At 40.6% G+C, this 21,865-nt stretch overlaps 3 protein-coding genes across 21 annotated transcripts in view; all 3 read left to right on the top strand.

Moving 5' to 3' along the window:
- The window catches only part of CADPS2 (calcium dependent secretion activator 2), a 532,394-nt gene that overhangs the window by 166,152 nt on the left and 344,377 nt on the right, over positions 1 to 21,865 (top strand). The gene's annotated exons all lie outside the window — the stretch shown is intronic.
- Positions 3,092 to 5,010, top strand: RNF148 (ring finger protein 148). Its single transcript, XM_044246486.1, has 2 exons — positions 3,092 to 3,116; positions 4,091 to 5,010. Exons 1-2 carry the CDS (start codon positions 3,092 to 3,094, stop codon positions 5,008 to 5,010), a joined length of 945 nt encoding a protein of 314 aa, XP_044102421.1.
- RNF133 (ring finger protein 133) lies at positions 7,458 to 8,615 on the top strand. The gene has a single exon (XM_044246483.1). The coding sequence runs from the start codon at positions 7,458 to 7,460 to the stop codon at positions 8,586 to 8,588; it is 1,131 nt and encodes a 376-aa protein (XP_044102418.1). The 3' UTR covers positions 8,589 to 8,615.

Genomic DNA, 21,865 nt, shown 5'->3' with positions numbered 1-21,865 from the left:
CAAATTTATGTATAACTCCTTTCTCCTGCCTAGATGTTGACCTCCTTAATACAAGAGCCGTATTGTGTTCCTCGTAATATAGGCCCTGGCTCCTGTCAGTACAGAGTATGGAGTGTGCATTACATGTTTGGTATGGTTAATAATAATTTAAGTGTTGTTCCTTTGGGTAAAACTAAGGAATTTAGAGCCTGTAGCTGTTTTGTTTCCCTACTGACATTCCACTTTATACCTTTTTCCCTTAGTGGCAGAGTACCAGTGAGGTTTGCAGTCCCCCTGCAACCATGTGCTCTGCTAGGGGACTGGTTCTCCCCAGCAAGGTAAACCATGATTAACCTGAGTTTCTACTACGATTTCTAAGGGATCCGTTAGGCGTGGCTTTGTGAAGCACTGCTAGCCAGAGTGACATCAGGTTTTTTAGGGATGTGGCAGAAGGAGTCTCTTTGTGCTTCTAGAGGGTCTGCCATTCTGCCTGTTGATATATGGAACAAGAGGAGCTGCCTTCGGGGATCATGGTGTGAGCCTACGTAAGACGAAGAGCAGCGTACGTGGGGAGAACGACAAGACGGAAGCAGAGGGGAGTTTTGAACCCCTGGATCAGCCGACCATAGAAGTATAAGGCAGTTCACTTTAACCGTCCTGCAGAGTTCAGAGTGAAAACTTCTTTCACCTTGCTGGTGAAAAGAAAGGAAGTCTGTAGATTGAATAAATGGTCTAAAAGGAATAGATTAGAATAGCATCAGTCATTCAGTCCCCATGCCCTTCTGCTTCTTTTCTAGTCAACTATCCCAGCCCCAGGATAGAAGACTCTGGGGTCTGGTCCTGATAAAATAGATGCAGTTTGTAATGAGGTTTCATGGACTGATAAGTTGCTTGTGCAGGTCTCCATTGTTTCTATTCCAAGGAAAATGGGAAATGGTGATAGGATGAGGACATCGTTTTTGATAGATGTATTGTCAGTTATAAAAACTTACCCCCTGATACGAACTCAGATGTGGTTGTTTTTCATGGAGAAGTGAGTTTTGGGATGGTTTCTTCCTCCCTAGCCTGTTCCATTAGTTTCTCAGCCTTAGTATTGACGTTTAGGACCAGCTAATTAATTCACAGAACATCATATGCATTTTGGGATGTTTGACAGTGTCCCTGGCCTCTACCAATTGATGCCAGTAGTACTGTTGTATTGTGACAGTCAAAAATATCTCCAGACCAAAAAAAAAAAAAAAAAAAAAATCAAAAAACTCCAGAAATAGCCAAGTGTCCCTCAGAAGGGAGTGTTGTCCCCCATTCGGAAACCACTGTGTTGAAGGCAAAGGATTGTTTCTTATGGTTGCATTTGTTCTAAGACGCAGGCAGAAGACTCTCACTGCCTTAATCACTTCACCTTATGGTGAGAAAAATATAATGAATTAGTAAATTTGTCAAATCTTCCCAAACATACAAAGAACCTTGAGATTTGAGATGTTTTGAGCCAAAATATGTTTACTATTTAAACTCTTTACCCTTAAAAATTAGAATTGTTTTTTCTTACCAGCTTTACTGAGGCATAAATGACAAAAATTGTATATATTTAAGGTGTACAATGTGATGGTTTGATCTATGTATACATTTTGATACAACAATTAAGCTAGTTAACATGCCCATCCCTTCACATAGTTACCCTTTGTGTAAGAGATAAGGACACTTGAGATCTACTCTCTTAGCAAATTTTGAGTGTACATTATCCTTTCCTACAGTCACCATGTTGGGCATTAGGTCTCTACAACTTAATGATTTATTTTTTTAATTAACTCATTTGGAAGGAGGTAATTCCAGTGTTTTGAATTCTATTCCAGTGGTGTTTTTCCTCAAGTGTAGCTGACACACCATGTTACATTACTTTCAGGCGTACACATAATGTTTGGACAAGTTTATATGTGATGCTCTGCTCACAAGCGCAGCTCCTATCTGTCACCGCACAATGCTGTTACAATACCATTGACTATATTCCTTATGCTGTGCTGTTTATACCCATGACTTAGCGATGACTTCTTAAAATCCTACCCCCAAATGCTAAATAATCACAGGTGTAAACAGCCTCCAATGTGATGATGTAAACCGTTGTCTTAGCCAGGCTTTTCTTCGTTGCTGTTAATAGAATGGGCCAGGGATTCACTTGGGTTTGAAGCTGGGAAAAGTCTACATTTTATCTATCTTTACAACACGACGATCGAAGAAAATGGTAGGAACGATCCCAGTTTGTTTCCAATTTTATTTTTAAAAACGAATATTAAAATATTATGGGCAGGGGAGTACAATTAAATGTTTTTATCAAAATGAAAAATTCTTTCAACACGACTCTGGTTTCTTTGTCTTTTTGTCTGTGGTGGTGATGGTGTTGTTGTTGTATCCCCAGGGTGTTAGCCCCTGAGGGCATACGCTGTGTCCTCTATAAAGTGAATAACAAACATTTGAGTGTTGCCAATTTATTGAAGCCTGGAAACAGACTTCCGGTGAAGACTTCAAATAGAAGCAAACCAGCATTAAAGGATCTTTAAAGCAGTAGAGATGCCGTGGTTTGCAACAGTCAAGCAATCCAGTGATAGGTGACGGTTGTGGTCTTCCTTTCCTCAATCCGCTATTACCCTTCCAGTTACCACACCTGTTAATTCAACCTTTGCAGTAACTCGGAGACTTGTTTGTGCCTCTGCTTCTCTACGGCGCTCTTTCCGGAGTCCACGCGGCTGTCTATACTTAAGCTCATGTCGCCGCTCTGCTCTCCGACTCCAGGGCACTTCCCACAGAGGGCAGACAAAGTGCCCTGGGTAACAAGTGAATGTTTTGAAATGCTTCTAAGTGGCCTCCCCCGCTTGGAGCCCTCCAGCATGGTTCTCTTATCCTTGGGACCTAATGCGAAGCCCTTGGGTGTAACATTTCCGTCCCTGACCACTGACTGCTATTTGCTTTCCTCTCTCATTAACTTTCGCACTCTCTCCTCTCATCTTAGCAAACACTTACTGCTTCCGATCCTTCCGCTTGCTGTGTTCTTTGCTGTGCTGGGGTCTTGAAACTGGCATTTCCTCTCTCTGAAATAGTATTCTTTTCTTGGGTAATTCTGATGTGTCTTTCAAGTCTTAGACTGAGTACCACTTCCTTAGGGGAGCAATGCTTTGCACCGCTAATCAAAGTCTCGTTCCTTTCATATTATTCTTAATACTCCGGTTTTCCTGTCAGAACCATACTGTCTCAACTTTCCACTATACACCTGCTTGTGTTTAAATCTGCCCCCACCACATAGTGCGCGCCAATAGGTGTGTGTGCGTTTGCTTCTCCACTGAATGAACCAGACTTAGTGTTTGCCTAACACACAGTGGGTTCTTAGTAACTATTTTAGTGACAAGTTGAATTCCCCTTGTATGTTGGCAATGTATCAGTCTTACAGCATGTTTATTGTCCTCATGTTGAATCTGGGATAAGCATTTAATGTTGAATCTGGGATAAGCATTTAATATTGGAAGAGAGTGGGAATGAGTTGTTCCTACTGTCCAAAGATTAGCATATTGGGTAGCGTAGAACCATGCATGAGAACTGGTGACTGGCCAACCACATACACTAATACATAAATGATTTATACTTTGCTTAACAGAAAAACAATGAATACAAAGTATTTTTTAGGCAGCTTTTCATTTAATCCAGAACTGGAGAAGAAACTCAAGGCTTAAAAATAATAAATTTCCCCATTTATTGCTTTAGAGTTTATTCAAATTGTTCTATCCCATGAGTCCTAGCTTAGTAGCTTTTTGGCCAATAGGATTTCAGCATGCAAGGCTCTAATATAAGCAACTGGATTGGCTTAACTACCTCTGATGTCACAATTTCCTCATTAGGAAGTCATAGTTTTCTTGAAATCACATTGTAGTAATAACAGCTCTTGTTATTCTGTTTCATTATAAGAAACGTAATGTACCAAAAATAAAAATGCTGGAAGGAGCAGCATACCTTTGATCGACGCAGACCTTCTTCCATTGATGCGCTTTGATATCTACTGCCAACCATTGGAGTTAGCTTCTTTGTTTTACAATTGACTTTTCATTTTCGTTTGTCAGTTACTAGGCAGATGGAGGAATGAGCCTACTTCGAACTACTCCTTCAACTCATAGTTCTGTTTCATCCCAACTGTTGAGGCTTAGCGTCTTTCTACTACTTAGCCTTCCTGCCTCTAAAGGAAAAGCCATTTGGACAGCCCACCTGAATATAACCTTTCAGGTGGGAAATCGGATTATATCAGAATTAGGAGAGAGTGGCGTTTTCGGAAATCATTCTCCTTTGGAAAGGGTGTCTGGTGCGGTGGTACTTCCTGAAGGATGGAATCAGAATGCTTGTAATCCTATGACCAACTTCAGCAGGCCTGAACAGGCAGACTCTTGGTTGGCCCTCATCGAACGGGGAGGCTGTACTTTTACACATAAGATCAATGTGGCAGCAGAGAAGGGAGCAAATGGGGTGATCATCTATAACTATCCAGGTACCGGCAACAAAGTGTTTCCCATGTCTCACCAGGGAACAGAAAACATAGTTGCCGTGATGATAGGCAACTTGAAAGGCATGGAACTTTTGCACTTGATTCAGAAGGGAGTCTATGTGACAATCATCATCGAAGTGGGGAGAATGCATCTGCCATGGCTGAGCCATTATATCATGTCTCTGTTCACCTTCCTGGCTGCCACAGTTGCCTACCTTTTCTTGTACTGTGCATGGAGACCTAGGGTGCCCAATTCTTCCACCAGGAGGCGAAGACAGATAAAAGCAGATGTGAAGAAAGCTATTGGTCAGCTTCAACTGCGCGTGCTCAAGGAAGGGGATAAGGAACTAGATCCAGATGAAGACAGTTGTGTTGTTTGCTTTGACATTTACAAACCCCAAGATGTAGTACGTATTTTAACTTGCAAACATTTTTTCCATAAGGCATGCATTGACCCCTGGCTTTTAGCCCATAGGACATGCCCCATGTGCAAGTGTGATATTCTGAAAACTTAAACCTGGAGAAGCTTCCGAAGATGTAACTCTTTCCAAAGATTAAAATTCTCTTTTAGCACTTTATGTAGAGAAAAAAAAAACAACTTCATCTTCTCTACCTAAGTACTAAAGAGGATGACACTTGTGTGTTTTAAAAATAAAACTCCATATCATGCCCAGCTATTTGAACTTGTTGTTTTTTCATTAGGTTGCTACGTTTTTGCCCATATCAAATTAAGAATATTAGTATATGTTAAAAGCAAGTTAGTCTTCAAGCTTAAATGGTTGTGACATTGAGGCCACAGGGAGTCGTGATACTTGTAGGTTTCTTTTTTATATTTTATTTCCATATTTTTGATAACATTTGCTGTTAAATAACTTTGGTTATAGAGTTAGATCTTGATTTAATTCTCCATGGTTAATTAATATCAGGAAATGGTTTTCAAAGGTACTGAGTAATGTGTTGTACGTAATTATTTTAGATGATAACACCTCTGGTTATGTAACTAAAATATTTTAAATGATTATAAGCTTCATTTAGGGCAGGATCACACCAAAAAAATCACTTTTGTTTGCCAAAGCCCTTTAAATCCTAGTATAGTGAATTAGCTGTGGTAGCAGATTTCCTTTCTAAAAGTGATGTTAGTAGATAATTGTTTTCTTAAAATACTGGTGGTATGTGGTGAGTGTGTCTCTGGCCATTTTGATATAGATCTAGAGTGGAACTAAAATTTTAATTAGCATTGCAAGTTCTGTATTTTCCTTCTCTTTTTGAGTAGATAAACGCAAACACCTATGGGTAACAATAAGCGGCTGAAAGATTTGAGTTCTGATTTTGACAAATATTTCTGGGTGAAATGCTAAACCATTGATATCCAATTTGGATGGCACTTTGAGTCTACAAACTATGTACTACACACTTGGGAGAATGGGTTTTATGGAAATAAAATCAGATTAATGGCCTTTGGGAAAGAAAATGGACCATGGTGAGCTATAGTTTACACGATAATATTTTCTTTTTATTCTGTTTTGGTTAGGTCTATAGGGCCTTTTCCTCCTCCTTTCCTGCCTCAAATTATTTTGATTCACATTTCATAAAAAGAACTAGCTCCCTTAGTCCTGGTAAGACCCAACCAAAATGGTTTCTTAGTGTCCTGTGTGTAAAGGTCAGACCTTTGTGTTCAAGGTCAAAGTTCTTGGTTTCCTAGCTAATGGATAAGAACCACTGAGATACCCTCAGGAAAGTGTGTGACAGCACCAGGGGTTGGCCACGTTCATTAGCTCACACGTTGTTTTGGTCTCGAGTCATTTTGTGCCATTGATAGAAGTGCAGCAAAAATAAAGGCAGAGCTGACAATGGGTGTGTGTGGAGAGGGTGGGTCTACCAGGGATGTTGATTTTGACAAAGGTTTTGTTCCAAGCATCTATGACCTTTAACACTGCTGTTGGTGGTTAACTCTAAATGGGGACCTTGACGTTTTTCTTTTTAAAATCAATAGCTGCCTTTTTTGCTTAAAATGAATTATGCTAAACTAGACTGCTACATATAACTTTTTGCTTCTATTCTTCCTTTCTTCCTTCAAAGTACTGTTAGATCAGTAGCAGATGCCAAGATCTGCGGAGAAAAGAGATTAGTGTCTTTACCGCTGTCATCTCTATGGAGAATCAGTGTAAGAGTGAAGAAGGGGAGCTGAAGTCATCTAACAGGATTTGGAAATCAAAATCCTCCTTTTAAAAATCAGAATCAAAACCAAAGTGAACCAACATACCTGAGCAAGCAATCATTAAATAAATTTAGTGTAATGGTTTATAGGCTCACTGGCCCGGTGACCAAATGTGAGTCAAAAGTGGTATTAGAGTCCACTGCTTTTACCGCATAATTATTCCTAGTACTAATTTCTAATTATTTAAAACTTGCCATTCTATTACATGTTTCCTTGATGTATTGTCAAGAAAAATGGCAATCCCGTGGCTTTCTTGCACATGCTTTCAAGTTTTGTATGTGCACGTGTTGTATGAATTTTATATTTTTTTGTTGAAAGTGCTACCTGTTTAACGTGTAGCTCAAGGATTGAGTTGCTCTTGCAACCTAGACATCACCCGTAACAGGATTTGAACCATTCAGGCCAGTACATTTCTAGCAGGCTCAAAGCTCTTCTCTAATTGGCTGCGTTGCCTTTTATGTCATAATCCCATCACCCAACTGTAAACAGCATCTGGAGTTATAGGAGTGAGACTGCGATTTTTTTTTCAATCTAAAGTGTTTCCCTTTCTCTCTCTAATAAAACATCTGAACCTCCTAAGACATCTTTAAGAATTTCTGACCAAAAAAACATGCTGGAAGACTGTGAAACTTGTTTTCACCCAGAAGATTTTTCTCCTGTTGTTCTTCTCCATTGACTGTCAACAGATGTGGAAGCCACATCGTTCTGTTGGGTTGGCACTTCAGTCTCTAGGTAAGGAGAGAGATGAATCTGCTCAGGCTTGGCACTCACGGAAACAACCCTGCGTCTTCCTGGCTTGTGAAACTCGGTTTTCTTTGGCTTCTTTGTCAGAACTGTTGCAGAGCTAGTGCTGTTTGGACTGCTTACATGAACATATCCTTTCACGTTGGGAATCGTATGTTGTCGGAGTTGGGGGAAACCGGAGTCTTTGGAAGAAGCTCCACTTTGAAGAGAGTGGCAGGAGTTCTCGTGCCACCAGAAGGGAAAACTCAAAATGCGTGTAACCCCACTACCAGTTTCCGAAGATCAAAGAACTCCGAGACCTGGCTCGCACTCGTTGAACGGGGAGGTTGTACCTTCACGCAGAAAGTCAAGGTAGCCGTTGAGAAGGGAGCCAGGGGCGTGATCATCTACAACTTTCCCGGAACTGGTAATCAGGTTTTTCCCATGTCTCATCAGGCGTTTGAAGACATCGTCGTGGTGATGATCGGTAACCTGAAGGGCATGGAGATTTTACACTTAATTCAGAAGGGAGTTCACGTCACAGCTATAGTTGAGGTGGGGAGAAAACACATCATCTGGATGAATCACTATTTTGTGTCTTTTGTGATTGTCACAACTGCTACTTTAGCATATTTCATCTTTTATCATATTTGGAGACTTTGGGTAGCAAGGATTCAGAACCGGAGATGGCAGCGGTTAACGACCGATCTCAAGAGAGCCTTTGGCCAGCTCCAGCTTCGGGTGCTGAAGGAAGGGGACGCGGAAATCAGTCCCAACGGAGATAGCTGCGTAGTTTGCTTCGAACCCTATAAGCCTAACGATACAGTTCGTATTCTCACTTGTAAACACTTCTTCCACAAGAATTGCATCGACCCCTGGCTTCTGGCCCATGGGACATGTCCTATGTGCAAATGCGACATTCTTAAAGCTTTGGGCATTCAGGTGGATGTTGAAGATGGAACGGAATCTTTGCAAGTTCTCATGTCGAATGAATTGTCTGGTAACCTCCCTAGCGAAGAGGGGACAAACAACGAACCTCCTCCTGCGAGAGAGTCCGACAAAGTGACCAGTGTGGTGGAGGAGGAGGAGCCCACTCCTCAGAATGACAGCCAGCCTCCTGCGGTAGCAGAAGATGTTCCTCCTTCACCTTGACAGCATGGCCTTTGAGGAAGTGGATTAAACCTATTTGTCAACTCAAGTCCTAATACTGACAAGCAGTTGGTTTGAAGTGTGGTTTTTGTGTCCCTTTCTGTTACTTTGCTAACTTTCTCCATTCTCTGTCAAGCAGAAAAGAAGGACTAGCAGGATTTTTGTTTGTTTGTTTGTTTCCTTTTTTTGCCTTTGCTAAATGTTAACGTTTTGTCTGTCACTCCTGTGAGTATGTATGTTTGTTTCTACATACAGGTGCATGTTAAAATCATGGACAAACCTTTCCCCCCTAAATGTTTATTCATATATTGGGCTCTATTTTGGTAAGAAAATTAATATATTTGCATGTTTCTTATACAGAAACTACCAATTAGGTTTGGAAAAGAAAATTTATCCTTTACGTGCTAGGAAGAGTAATAGCTTTGAGACTATATATATATTTATATGTATAAATATATATATAGTGCAATATATTACTTTTGAAGTCATTGTGCTGTGTTTTTTCATTCTTAGCCTGAAAATTATGCTGTATGGAATCTTAATACTGTTACTCTTAACAAGCAGTTCTTTTCAAACTATTAGTACCCTTTATGTGATTCGTATATGCATAATAATAGCAGTTTTAAAAGCAAAACATTAGCTCTTTTAAATAATTCTACATCCAGTGTTGCTTATAATTAATACATGTTTATAATGTGTAGAAAGATTTAAGTGATAAATCCTCTGATGTTTAGTTTTCCCATGGGTGCCACCATACTATCCAGTTTGTTTTGCCATTAAATATTCAAAATCTGCTAGGTTATTTTGGAGCGATAGGTATCACAATGTAGATGTTAATTATGACATCTTGGGATTGTGTCTGCTGTATTGTGTTTACTTGGGATTTGTTCACTGTATTCCCAGGATCTAGCATAGTGCTGGGCACTCAAATACTTTTGGAGTGAAGGAATGAGTACTTTACTCATAATGTAAATATATGTTAATATGAAAAACTGGGGCAGTTTATCCCCATAATACACAATAATGGGAAGTTAATCCTGAAAATTTTCACCCTAAATCACCTTGACAAAATGGAAAACTATGATTTTTAGCTCAGAATCCATTATTTCAATTTAGCATGCATAATTTTATTTTATCACGTTAGTCACCATACAGTACATCATTAGTTTCTGATGTAGTGTTCCATGATTCATTATTTGCATTTTAACACCCAGTGCTCCAGAGCGTGCATAATTTTAACAAGGACCTTTGAACTCTCCCGGACTAATAGTGAGGTTTTAGTTCTTGTGCAACACTAGAGAGAGGTCTGTTAGGAGTGATTTCTTGAGTTTAAGGCTAACACTGGAATTCAGAGACAGGTGGATGGGCCATAGTTGGTTCTAAGTATATCACCAAGCAAGACTGAAAGAGGGAGAATCAGTCTTCTAAGGCTGGGGAGAATCGCTACACAGCACAGTGCATCCAAGACGACCAGGTCGGGGGTGAGGGAGGGGGCGGGGGGAGCTGGTGAGCGGTGGGTGAAACCTGACTGGGTACACACAGGCTTTTTTATACCCAATCCTGGAGAGCTTGGACTAAGTTAATCAAAGGAGATGCCCTTTGAAAGAACCGTAGAGCACCCGTACTGTGGAGGATTTAGTAGGAATGCGGTTTTGAGGATCTCAGTTTATCTGGCAGAATAAAATCAAGTTCTGAGGTACCAAGCATTGCACTGAAAAGACACGACCCTGAGGATGCTTTGAGGGGCCACACCTAGTAGGATCTGAGGCTAAACCAAGATAAGTTGACTTTGTCAGACTGGCCACTGTTGGCATCTTTGCCCCCAGGGCTAGCAGCTCATGGGGTGGCTAGGGTGGCTTCCACCGGCTGTCCAAGAGTTTGACTGGAAGTGAATGTATCTGGCAGTGCTGGGAGTCCCTGAATCCAGGTTCTAGAATCATTGTCATTCTTTGTCATCCTAGCACATTAACCTGGGGTGTGTGTTCTCTGACAGACCCAGAACTTGAAGCATATGTTGTTTGCTCTTCACACTAACCTTGCTCTTGGCTTCTCTTTCTGTCCTCCTCTGGAGCCTCATTGGTTTCTTTCCTTGGTTCATCATTGCCAGCCTAAAACTTGACCTATCATGTGTACGAAATAAATGTTTACTTACTTTAATAATTCAGTGTCTTGTTAATAAGGGCATTTAATCCAATGTGTGCTAGCCTCCATTTGAGGATTTTCAGTGGATGCCCTTTGAAGGGTGTTAGAACTTAGGTTTGGGTCAGTGAGTTCGGGAACTCGTATTGCTGAGTGCCTGTCACGTAGCAGGCAGTGGACTGCGTGCTTCCCATTGCTTTTTCTTACGTCAGAACAAAACAGTTTTAGTTTTGTCTTTAGAGTGTTGTAAACAGATCAATAAACCACTTTTAGTCTGTGTTTAATAACTAGGACTTGGAAATAAGACTACTATGTCCAATGTAAGGTATTCATTGTAGCAGATTTTTACCTACTTTGGGGTTACATCATTTTCTCTTACACATAGTGATGTAAATAAATTGTCATAATGGCATGGGATTATAATGTGAAGTGTTTTGCCCCTAACACCAGTGTCGCGATGGATTTCCCTTGTATATCTTCTTTGTATATTTTTGCATTCTCTAGTAGTTGGATTCCCCACACTCCCTTCTAATGGGGGTTGATATTCCTTATAAAAATGCAACTTTTTAAAATTAAATCTAACAGTTTAGATTTAATGTTAGTAAAGTGAAAAGGATTCTAAAGAAGGCGACTACTGATTGGGTGATGCAATAGGTGATTTTATCTACACATTTCCTTGTATTACAGGACACACTAAACTGATTGTATCCCTGTCTCTTACCATAGATGAACTACAAGGCAATTGTACTCTAGAGAGATGTTGGTCAGCCCTAATATTTACCATAGTGTGAGTACTTCAAACGGTTTAGTGAATTAGGATCTGGCGTCTTGGGATCTTGTATTTTAGTGTATAGTTAGTGTTTTCTCCTTTTACAAACTTACTGGTTTTTGAAATAGCACACAGTAATCGAGTGGGGGAGGGGATCAAAATTTGGAGAAACGCTGATGTAAAAAGAGTAAGCTTTCACCTGTTGCTACTGTGTGAAGGAGTCACAGCAACTCCATGTTCTTGCTCCACCATTTACTATGGGCCCCAGTTTCTGGATTTTATCATTTATTTGGCTTTGTATTTAGTGCATTATTTTAAAATGTTTAGTGCTTAGTGCTTAGTGATGGAGAATAAGGATTATGAGTTATTACGATTACCAACATATGTCTTAATATATGCCTGGCTTTCTAAAACTAAAAGACCATTTTTGGCAGAGGAGGGCATGACGCACCTGAAATGCGCAGACCCCTGTGCCCACAGGTGTCGAAGCTCTTCATCACCTCCCTCCACAGAACACTCCCTTTTTCATAGAGAGACTACCTACAAACATCACACGTGGCTTCACAACTGTGCTGTCATCTTTGGCCTCCAGGATACTGCTGCTTGATGACTTCAGCTGCTGACATGACCTGTAACCGTTTAACACGTACCCGTCAATAACTGCATCGAACTTACTTAATAAATGATTATTCATTTATTTATTTATACATTTTTTACATATTTATACATATTTATTTATTTATACATTTCCAAGTATATAATTAATAATAAATGATTATTCATAATAACTTAGTATCCCATTCTTTAGAGGAGAAAATCAGAGAAGCTCTCTAAGAGGCTAAGCAGTTTGTGGCAGGATGTGTAGTTGACCTTGGTCTGGTTTCCCAGCTCCTGGTCTTCACCACTACCCTACAATTAGCTTGAAAACTAGTGTTTAAGGAGAGAGTGTTGAGAGGGGTCCTGTTTAGAGGACGTAAGGGATTGGGCCTTAGAAGAAAACCTCTAGCTAAAAGATACTGGGGATGCTAATGGGAGGGTAGAGGCGGTAACTGTTGGAAGCTCAATGTAGTTAGTGATAAGGGGGATTGGTGGGTGAGAGAGTGGGCAGGGTGTGTCTGAGAAGGGAGACTTGAGCTCCAGGGGAAAGCCTGCTTACAATTAGGATGTACTGATTCGGGAATGGATCTCTTGTGTAAAGAGTGAATGTGTGTGTGTGGTGGGGCTTGTCTGTGTAACTTTTTCCCTTTGCAGTTTGAGAGGGTTAAAAATAATTTTTATAATTCCCCCCTAACGATTGATATCCTTCCCCATTTGAAAGTTCAGTGATAAATACAGTTGCCTATGGAAAAGGCCATCATGCTTTTTATATCAGATGACCAGTATGTGTGTCCTTTCCCCAAGGCAGAGCATCTCAGAACAGTGGTCTGCAGGCCAGTAGTGGCAGCATCGCTCCAAATTGTTGAAAATGTGGATTCTCAGGCTCCACAGCAGAGCTCATGGAGTCAGAAAGTTGGGGACTGTGGTGGGGGTGGGAGGCAGATACCTGTTTTAACAAGTCCTCCCACTGATTTTGATGAACATTCAAGGTTAGGGACCTCTACTGGGTCTCAAAGTCAGTTTATGTTCAAAAAAGAATGCGTCACAGGTGTAATCAGAAGGAGAAAGTATAAATGAACATAATTGTGCATCTTGAAGTGCTACACAGATAAAAGTTGCTATTGTTACATTAAAAGACACATCAAAGCATATTTCATGTGCCCCACTTCTCGGACTTATGCGTGACTTGTGCATATAAATGCTTACTCCTTTCCTCTCCCAGTTCTGGTTTCTCTACCAGCACTATCACACTGCCAGGGGATTTGTGAGAAAACATAGGAGTTCCAAAGTAGAAGATTAGAAAAAAACCAAAAAACAGAAAGAGCTTAGGGCAGCCCACACACTAGGTTGGGCAGCCCACACTGGGTAAAGTTGGTATCTAATGCCAACTGCTTAGTAAAGTTCTGAAAATAACATATTAAAACAGGGGGCATAGATGAAATGCAGAAGGGAATTCTATAAATTTTAAATTTATAAATTCCCCTATAAATTCTATAAATTCCCTAGGTTTAGGTTCATAAACTCAGCTTCACAAATGCTGGAGGGAGACCTAGTGGCCATAAAAACGTAGCCGAAATATGTTTAAGCAGGCCACGCGAAGCTGCATGGCATCTTCCGTGTTAATAACACCACTGCTTCTGTAGCTAGAATTAACTCCTTTTCGTGTTAATGGGGAGATCTTACCCTAATGCAAATTCATTGATAATTTCATTCATTCAACAAATATTGGTCTGGAAATACAGGAGTGAACCGTACTGATCCTATTGCCCTAGTGGAGCTTGCTTTCTAGTGGGATTAAGTTATAGTAAAAACGCAATACTTTAAATGGTTGTAAGTGCTGTGGAGAAAAATAAAACTGAAAACAGGACAGGAACAGTCCGAGGCAGAGTTGCCGTTTTTTTGTTTGTTTGTTTTTGTTTTTAGATTTTTTAAATTTATTTATTTACTTGAGAGAAGACAGTGAGAGAGAGCATGAGAGGCGAGAAGGTCAGAGGGAGAAGCAGACTCCCCATGGAGCTGGGAGCCCGATGCGGGACTCGATCCCAGGACTCCGGGACCATGACCTGAGCCGAAGGCAGTTGCTTAACCAACTGAGCCACCCAGGCGCCCCAAAGTTGCTGTTTTAAATGGAGGAGGCTTCACTAAGAAGATGAACAGCTGAACCAAAGACCTGGAGAGAATGCAGGCTCCACACGGGAATACATGCTTGGGGAGTGCACCATGTGCGGAGAGCCACCAGCTTAGTGAAGGGGGCTGTCCCTTGAGCAGTGCTTAACCTGGAAGGTTGGACACCATGTTAGCTGCCATTAAAAATTCGAAGAATGGCCTTGGGAAGAACTTACATTTTCTTTGCTCTTATAGGGGATGTGAGTCTGTGGGAGCATGACTGCTGCAGGGGAAGCATTGCCACCAGGCAACAAGGGATAAGGCAGAGGGATAGGATCCTCAGACTCCCAACACAAAACTCAATTCCGCGACGTTGAGATCATGACCTGAGCCAAAATCAGGAGTTAGATCCTTAATCTGATTGAGCCGAGGGGTATCCAGGCACCCGAGGGGTATCCAAGTTCCAAAAGGGCTCTTGGGTTTATACCTTTCAAGTCCCTCACTTTCCTGAAAACCCAATCCTGGGATTAAAAACCAAAATTGTTGTTTCATGCATCGTGGCCCTCTGGTGGAAAAACAAATAACTACAAGGTATAAACCTGCAGAAACTGATTCAACAGATATTGAGAGCCAGCGGATGCTGGAGAGATAGTAGTTCAGTGATTTGGGAGGTTCATTTTTCTCTGACTTAGCAGAATGTTTGCTTTGAAGATTGACTTTCCAGAATTTTTTTTTTTTTTTCATTTTCATTTTGGAACTTCGTTTCTCTGCTGTAGGCTCCTGGCTTATCAAGAGTGAAGAACTTGGTATCCTTAAGATTCATGGTTTAGAAACCTAGAGTATGAAAGGGTAGTAGCTCATTCTCTGGTGTCCTGACAGTATTGTAGAAAATAAAGTGATTTGGTTTTTAGAAATATACTTTTTTAAGACTTTATTTGTTAGAGTGAGAATAAGAGCAGGGTAAAAGGGAAAGGGAGGAGCAGACTCCCCGACGAGCAGGAAGCCTGACGCAGGGCTCATTCCCCCAGGACTCCAGGATCATGATCTGAGCCGAAGGCAGACGCTCAACTGACTGAGCCACCTGTGTGCCCAGTTTTTAGAAATATTCTTTCTCAATTTCTGTGTCTACATGAGTATATCACCCGTCTTCTCAAAAGTTTCTGAGGTATTGAATCTGCAACAAAGGGACCAGTATTTGTTTTCCAATCCATGGTGGGTTATTTTCTAAAATAAAAATCATGTGTCTGGCTTATTCTGAATTGCAAAACAAAAATAATCTGGATTGATAGAGGTGTAGATGGGTAGGTGAGAGAAACACTGGACTAAAATGTCATTTGTAGCGTCTAGGCTGGAGGTACATGTCAGGACAAAGGGCAGTTATGTGTCTAAACTCACGATTTCATGTTTGATAAAGGAATGAGATTGGTTAAATGAATGATTCTTCAAACCATTGCAAACCTTTCTTTCAGTTTTTCTGTGTGGACACTTTCATAACCAAATGTTGGTGTAAAATTCTGCTTTTGGATGTCAGGGCAATGTTACATCACTTTAAGTTTCTAAAAATTCTTTGTACTTAGTGATAGATATTAATAACTTGAGAACTGGCATTGGTCCATGGCTCCCACTTCCCATAGCACTGATTAAACTCTTAATTTATTCTATACTACTAAAAAGTTGTGCTAAGAAAGTTATCCGTCTTCCACCAGGGAGGAAACTGAGCCAGGTTGCTGCAGGGGATCTCGGCTCAGGTCATAGCCTGAAAGCCTGAAAGCCCAGGTCTGATTCCCCTCCAGTGTGTGTTACATTATTTTCCTGCTGACGAGAATGGCACAGAAGTGAGGGTGAGGTGAACAGAATTACAGGATCGACTTTGGAGTATTATAAAGCCGGAAGACTGAGCACATTTTCTTTGTTGCATATAATAAAGGATTTATTGAACATTAGATACTATGAGACTACAGAAGTAATACACTAAATTAAAATTTTTTTCTTTATCATCATGAGGGGAAAAAAAACTCGGTAAAATAGGTAGAACAAAATAGCTCAACCCAGGAACTTAGTGTTTTCTTTTTTTTTTTTTTTTTTTGTTTGTTTTTAAAGATTTTATTTGTTAGAGAAAGCATGAGAGGGGTGGGGAGGGGCAGAGGGAGAAGCAGGCTCCCCGCTGAGCAGGAAGCCTGAAAATGGGACTTGATTCATCCCAGGACCCTGGGATCATGACCCAGACCCAAGACAGACAATTTTTTTTTTTAAGATTTTATTTATTATTTATTTGACAGAGATCACAAGTAGGCAGAGAGGCAGGCAGAGAGAGAGGAGGAAGCAGGCTCCCCGCTGAGCAGAGAGCCCGACGCGGGACTCGATCCCAGGACTCCGAGATCATGACCTGAGCCGAAGGCAGCGGCTTAACCCCCTGAGCCACCCAGGCGCCCCCAAGACAGACACTTAAACAACTGAGCCACCCAGGTGCTCCTTAGTGTTTTCAGTGGTACCATGAAATGTGGAATGAAATAAGAGGGTTGAGAGAGGGTAGCTTCTTTTTTCACTTTATGTATTCATATAGAAATTTATGGTAGAAATTCACATCTGCTATGTCCTAGCCTTTCCACTGTAAAAATGATCTTTTTTTTTTAACCCTAAACCATCCCAGTCTCAGAATTGGAAGCCCAGCTGGTGCCCGGTGATCTTGCTTCTCTGTATAGGTTTGTCCTTAGAATGAGTGGCTTAGTAACTTTTTCAGTTTCAGGCTCTGTTGTTATAGGGTTAAGGAAAGTGTGCCATTGGCTTAGGGAAGTTTAAGGAAATCATTGTGTTGGAAAATACCTATAAGAAATCTAAAGGATCTGCTACTAGCTGATAAAAGATTAAAAAAAAAGCTTCTAAAAACTCTAACGCTGATTATGGTAACAATAGCATACATATAGTTTTTCAAAACAAGTTTCGTATGTTTCAGATCACATTTATGTTTATTTGGTTATAAACTTTTCTCAGTCAAACGACAAGACGATTCAAGATATTTGTAGTTTAGAGGGTTTAGATTTGCTGTAGGGGCGTTAGATTAGTTACAAGGAAGGGTCATTCGAGAGCACCTGCTTTCTAGTTTAAAGTTAGAAGCCTAAAGGTATCACTTACCTAATTTATTTTTCAAATAAGTGATTGTTTGCTATCAGTTTTGTTATTACTCTTCTATCAGTTTTGTTATTACATTTGTTTTGTTTTGTTTTCAAAGATTATTTATTTATTTGACAGAGATCACAAGTAGGCAGAGAGGCAGGCAGAGAGAGAGGAGGAAGCAGGCCCCCTGCTGAGCAGAGAGCCCGATGTGGGGCTTGATTCCAGAACCCTGGGATCATGACCTGAGCCGAAGGCAGAGGCTTTAACCCACTGAGCCACCCAGGCACCCCTACTTTTCTACATTTGATAAGGGAATGGGACTGGTTAATTAATTGGTTTCCAGGCCTTTGGAATTCATGGATTGGTGAACACCAAGGTCAAGTATAGCCTTTCTGGTTTTTGCCAAGAAAAATCATTAACCACAGTAAGAAAACGCCCACAATTTATTAGCATTGTACTATAAATAAGTGACTTGTTGAACCTATGATTTCTACTATAATATTGAATAAATGTAGCTTTACTGAAATTACGTTGCCATCTACATTAATTTATATTGAGTCAGGGATAATTGCTTCCCACAGGGGTCAAAACAGTACCTTTTGAATTCGATAGCTTTCCAAAGTCCATTATTACTAAAAGGGTCTCTTGATTTCCTTTAAAATTTGAGTATCGAATGATACCGGACCTACAGAAACTTTAAAGGTGCAGTCTAATGAAATCCATAGCCTAAGCAGCAGAGATATACAGTGATGCTCTAGAGAATTTGCTGCAGCATGAGGAAGGGTGTGTTTGGCCCCTTCAGAGAGGATGGGGAGCTCCTCCCTGGAGGCTCAGAATAAAGAAGTGGTATCAAGCAGTGAGAAGCTTCACAAAGGACAAAGAGAGTAACAGGAGAAAGTTCTACCTCCGGATTCTCTTCATCCACTCAAATCTGTTGCTCAGTTGAATGAACCACAAGTTGGTAAATCCTCAAAGCTGATGGCATGGTGGGGAAGAGGAGGGCTCTTGAGTGAGATCATCTGGGCTTACATTTTTATTTTTCCAGTCTTCCACTCCTGGCTGTGTAATCCCTGGCATGCTTCTTTCCCCACCAATGTGGGTTTTGTTTGTTGTTGTTGTTGTTTGTTTTTAAAGACTTTGGAGTAGATGCTAGCACTTACTTTGTGTTGTGAAGGTTAATATATGTAAAACCCTAGAATATATTCTCCCTTTTTTCAAAATGCTATTTTAATCACATGACTCCCTGACTTTGGAAGGCATTCCATGTTCTTGAGATAAAAACCAAGTACCTTCCAAAGCCTGTGAATCCTGTCCCTCCTTTCTAGCATCTTCTCATTCCACTAGATCCTTAGTTGCTTTACTGAAGCCCAAGGACCTTTCCAAGGCCATTTAGACCAGCTGTGCTCCCCCATCCACCAGCCCTTGGTCTCCTCACATTTCCAAAGGAATTCCTCTCCATTTTCATCACTCTGCTCACCACCTCAGGGAATCTTCTGTGCCCTCCTCAAATGAGTTCAGAACTTGGTTACAAACTCTCATGGCTCCAGAAATTCCCAATAGTATTCACTAAGCTACAGTCATTTTAGTTGCTGTAATTACTTGTTTTCCTCCAGTGTAAGTTCTGTGAAGGCAGCAAACCCCTGTGTTTGGCTCACTGGTACATTCCCAACACAGAGCACATTTCCCAGCACATAGTATGTTTTGATAACGTATTTATGGAACAAAGGGGTGAAGTATGGGGGAGGAAACTTGTCAAGTGCTGTGCAAACGAGTGTGCCCCTTTACTGGAACAGAAAGTATGTTCTCCAGAGAGGTGGAAGAGAAGACTGGAAAAGCAACTTGAAAGAGCCCCGGATGGATGAAGAGACTGATACAATACAGTCCCGAAAGGGAACCTAACTAATGACTAAGTGGCTTTGGGCGTATGAAGTGAGCCTATAGATACTGGTGTTGATAGTGTAAAACGAGAAATGGACAAGTAGTGGAACTAAATTCATCACTGTTAAAAAAGGCTTCATGAATTAGGAACAACTGAAAAAGTTTTCAAAACAGTCATTGTTTCTCTATCCACAGCATACATTATGGGAATTATTAGTAATTGGCATTATTAAGGAGAAAAAGTCCTCTCTTATAAGTGGGGCTCTTGTACTTTCCCTGTGTTTTTCTCTGACTGAACGCGTGCTGGCAGCCTTCCCAGGAACCATCTCCTGGATAGCCACCATGATGTGGCAAGCAGATAATGTTTTTCTTGTCATGATACAATCCTTCTGAAGCAAAGAAGCAGTGCATGGATCAGATCAAAAGTAATGTGTGAACAATAAAGGCTTCTGTGGCAACGTGTATTTGAAGTTTTATTTGGACAGCTGAGCAGCCTTACCTTTTGCAGATGCAGTTTTCTGTTGTCATCACATTTCAATTTTGTTATTCACCATGACTTTAAGATATTCAATAACGTTTTTAGTATGTAGACAGTGCAGGTGAATGGAAAGCACCATTGGCATGCTCAGCGGGCCCCTATACAAGATAAAACTTGCTAAAATGTGGCAAAATGTGACTACATGCCATGTTATTTGATATCCCTTTCCTAACTCCCACACTGAATTGGTTGGGTGTTCAGTGGCATTTTCGCATAAAGGTCACTGGTGGTGGGTGCTGGCCAACATGTATGGAATTACCAATGAGAATATGTGACTGCCAGAGGGTGAACCTTTGATATGAGTGGGAGAAGTGAGAGAGAAGAATGTTGCTTTTGGATTCGATTAGTTTCTGTTCTTCCAATATGTGACTGTAGGCCAGTCAGTGAACTTTATATCCTAAATCACTTAATCTATAAAAGAAAAAGATAACAAAGGTGGCACAGGAGATAATATGGGAAGACGAAAGGAGATAATATGTGAAGAGCTGTGGGGAGACCGAAAACCTGCTCATCAGTGAGTTCGTCGGTGAGCTGAATTCCCATGGCCACTTCAGCACCAATATGGCACCCTAGATGTACCCCAGACAGAACCTCTTTGAGGATCCTGGACAGCAGAAATCTGTGTGCATCCAAGGCTTGGAGACCAGCTTCTAGGACCAGCCTCTTTATGAGGCTACACTTTGTCTGCCTTAAACTTAATAGTTATTATTGTGAAAGGATACAAGATTAAGATCGTTTATATCTGTTGGGACTAAGTCCATCCTTGTTAGTTTCATAACTTGGAATAGCTGAAAAATCTTTAAAAACTATCATTGCTGCAATTGCAGAGATTGTCATTTAGGTGTTATGTTTTTAGGCAAAATACATTTTATTTTCTTCACAAAGCTAGTTTTATGTTCCTCTGTGACTTCACAAATGCTTCTCTCTGAGGCATCTTTTTCCTATTCATGTGGACAAGGTCCATTTCTTAGATTAAGCATGTATTTAAAAATCGGTAAACTTTAGTGGTTAATTGAAGTTTTGCAAGTGCATGGATGGGGAAATAACCATCCATACCATTCATTCCTTCCTCATTCACTCATTTTATGGATATTTTTTAAGTGCTTGCTCTTGTGCTTGGACTGGTGGTAGGTACTACAGATACAGTGGAGAATGAAACTATATTTGGCCTCATGGAACTTACTCTCTAGTGGGTAAAAATAAAGTGGCATTAGAACCTTCACTCAATTATCACAATTACAAAGTGATGAGTATTGTAAAGGAGAAAAAATGGTACTAGGTTTGCATACAAACAACAGAGGATCGTGCTGATTCAAAGCAATTTGGGAATGAATCACTAAGGAAGCGTTAATGGAGGGGGGATCTGAAGCATTACTAAGAAAATTAGATAATGGTGAGATGGACAGTTGAAGTTTTGGAAAGAAGACTAGTGGAGCTGGAGTGTGGAGAATGAGAGAGAGAATGCCTAGTGATGAAGCCAGAGTGGTAGTTTGGAGCTATTTGAAGTAGGACCTTGGTGACAATTTTGGTGGAAAGTCAGTGAAGAATTTGTAAGCTGGAGAAGAATTGAAATGACCAAATTAAAAAAAAAATACTAGTTTTTTTTGTGAATACAAAAATACTAATACTAAAGGAAAAAATTTGGGGAAATGAGATGAGTGGCTTTTAGGAAAACTTCTGAGGCAGGAAGACTAGTAACAAGGCTAATGTTCTTAGCCGGTTGAGACAGAACGAGGGGCATGAAGAACTCTTGTGGGCACAAGAAGAGGCAAAGATGATCTGAGAGGAGTTTAGGGACTGGTAGGATCAACAGGGTTTAGTGACAAATTGTAATTTGGGAAATGAACATGGAGAAGATGGAGTTGAGAATGGTTTCCAGGTCTCAGAGGAAGTAGTAGGATCTGATATTGACTGAAGCAGGTATAGGAGGTGCAGCAAACAATCGATCAAGTCATGCATTTCATCATGACATTTGTTCCGCTGACACCCTAATCTTACAAGTAAGGAGAGCTCTTGATTGGTATTAGAGAGCCATGTCTGAAGCTTGAGTGATACCAGGAGCATTTGGTGGATCGCACTCTGTGATGGTGTCAGAATCGGAAGCACATGCAAAATGGAGTAACGCAGACCTAACTGATG

The sequence above is a fragment of the Neovison vison genome, chromosome 4 (genome assembly GCF_020171115.1).
Source record: "Neovison vison isolate M4711 chromosome 4, ASM_NN_V1, whole genome shotgun sequence".
NCBI classification, from domain to species: Eukaryota; Metazoa; Chordata; class Mammalia; order Carnivora; family Mustelidae; genus Neogale; species Neogale vison.
Note: the sequence above shows the minus strand (reverse complement) of the source record. Positions and strands in the feature narration are given on the sequence as shown.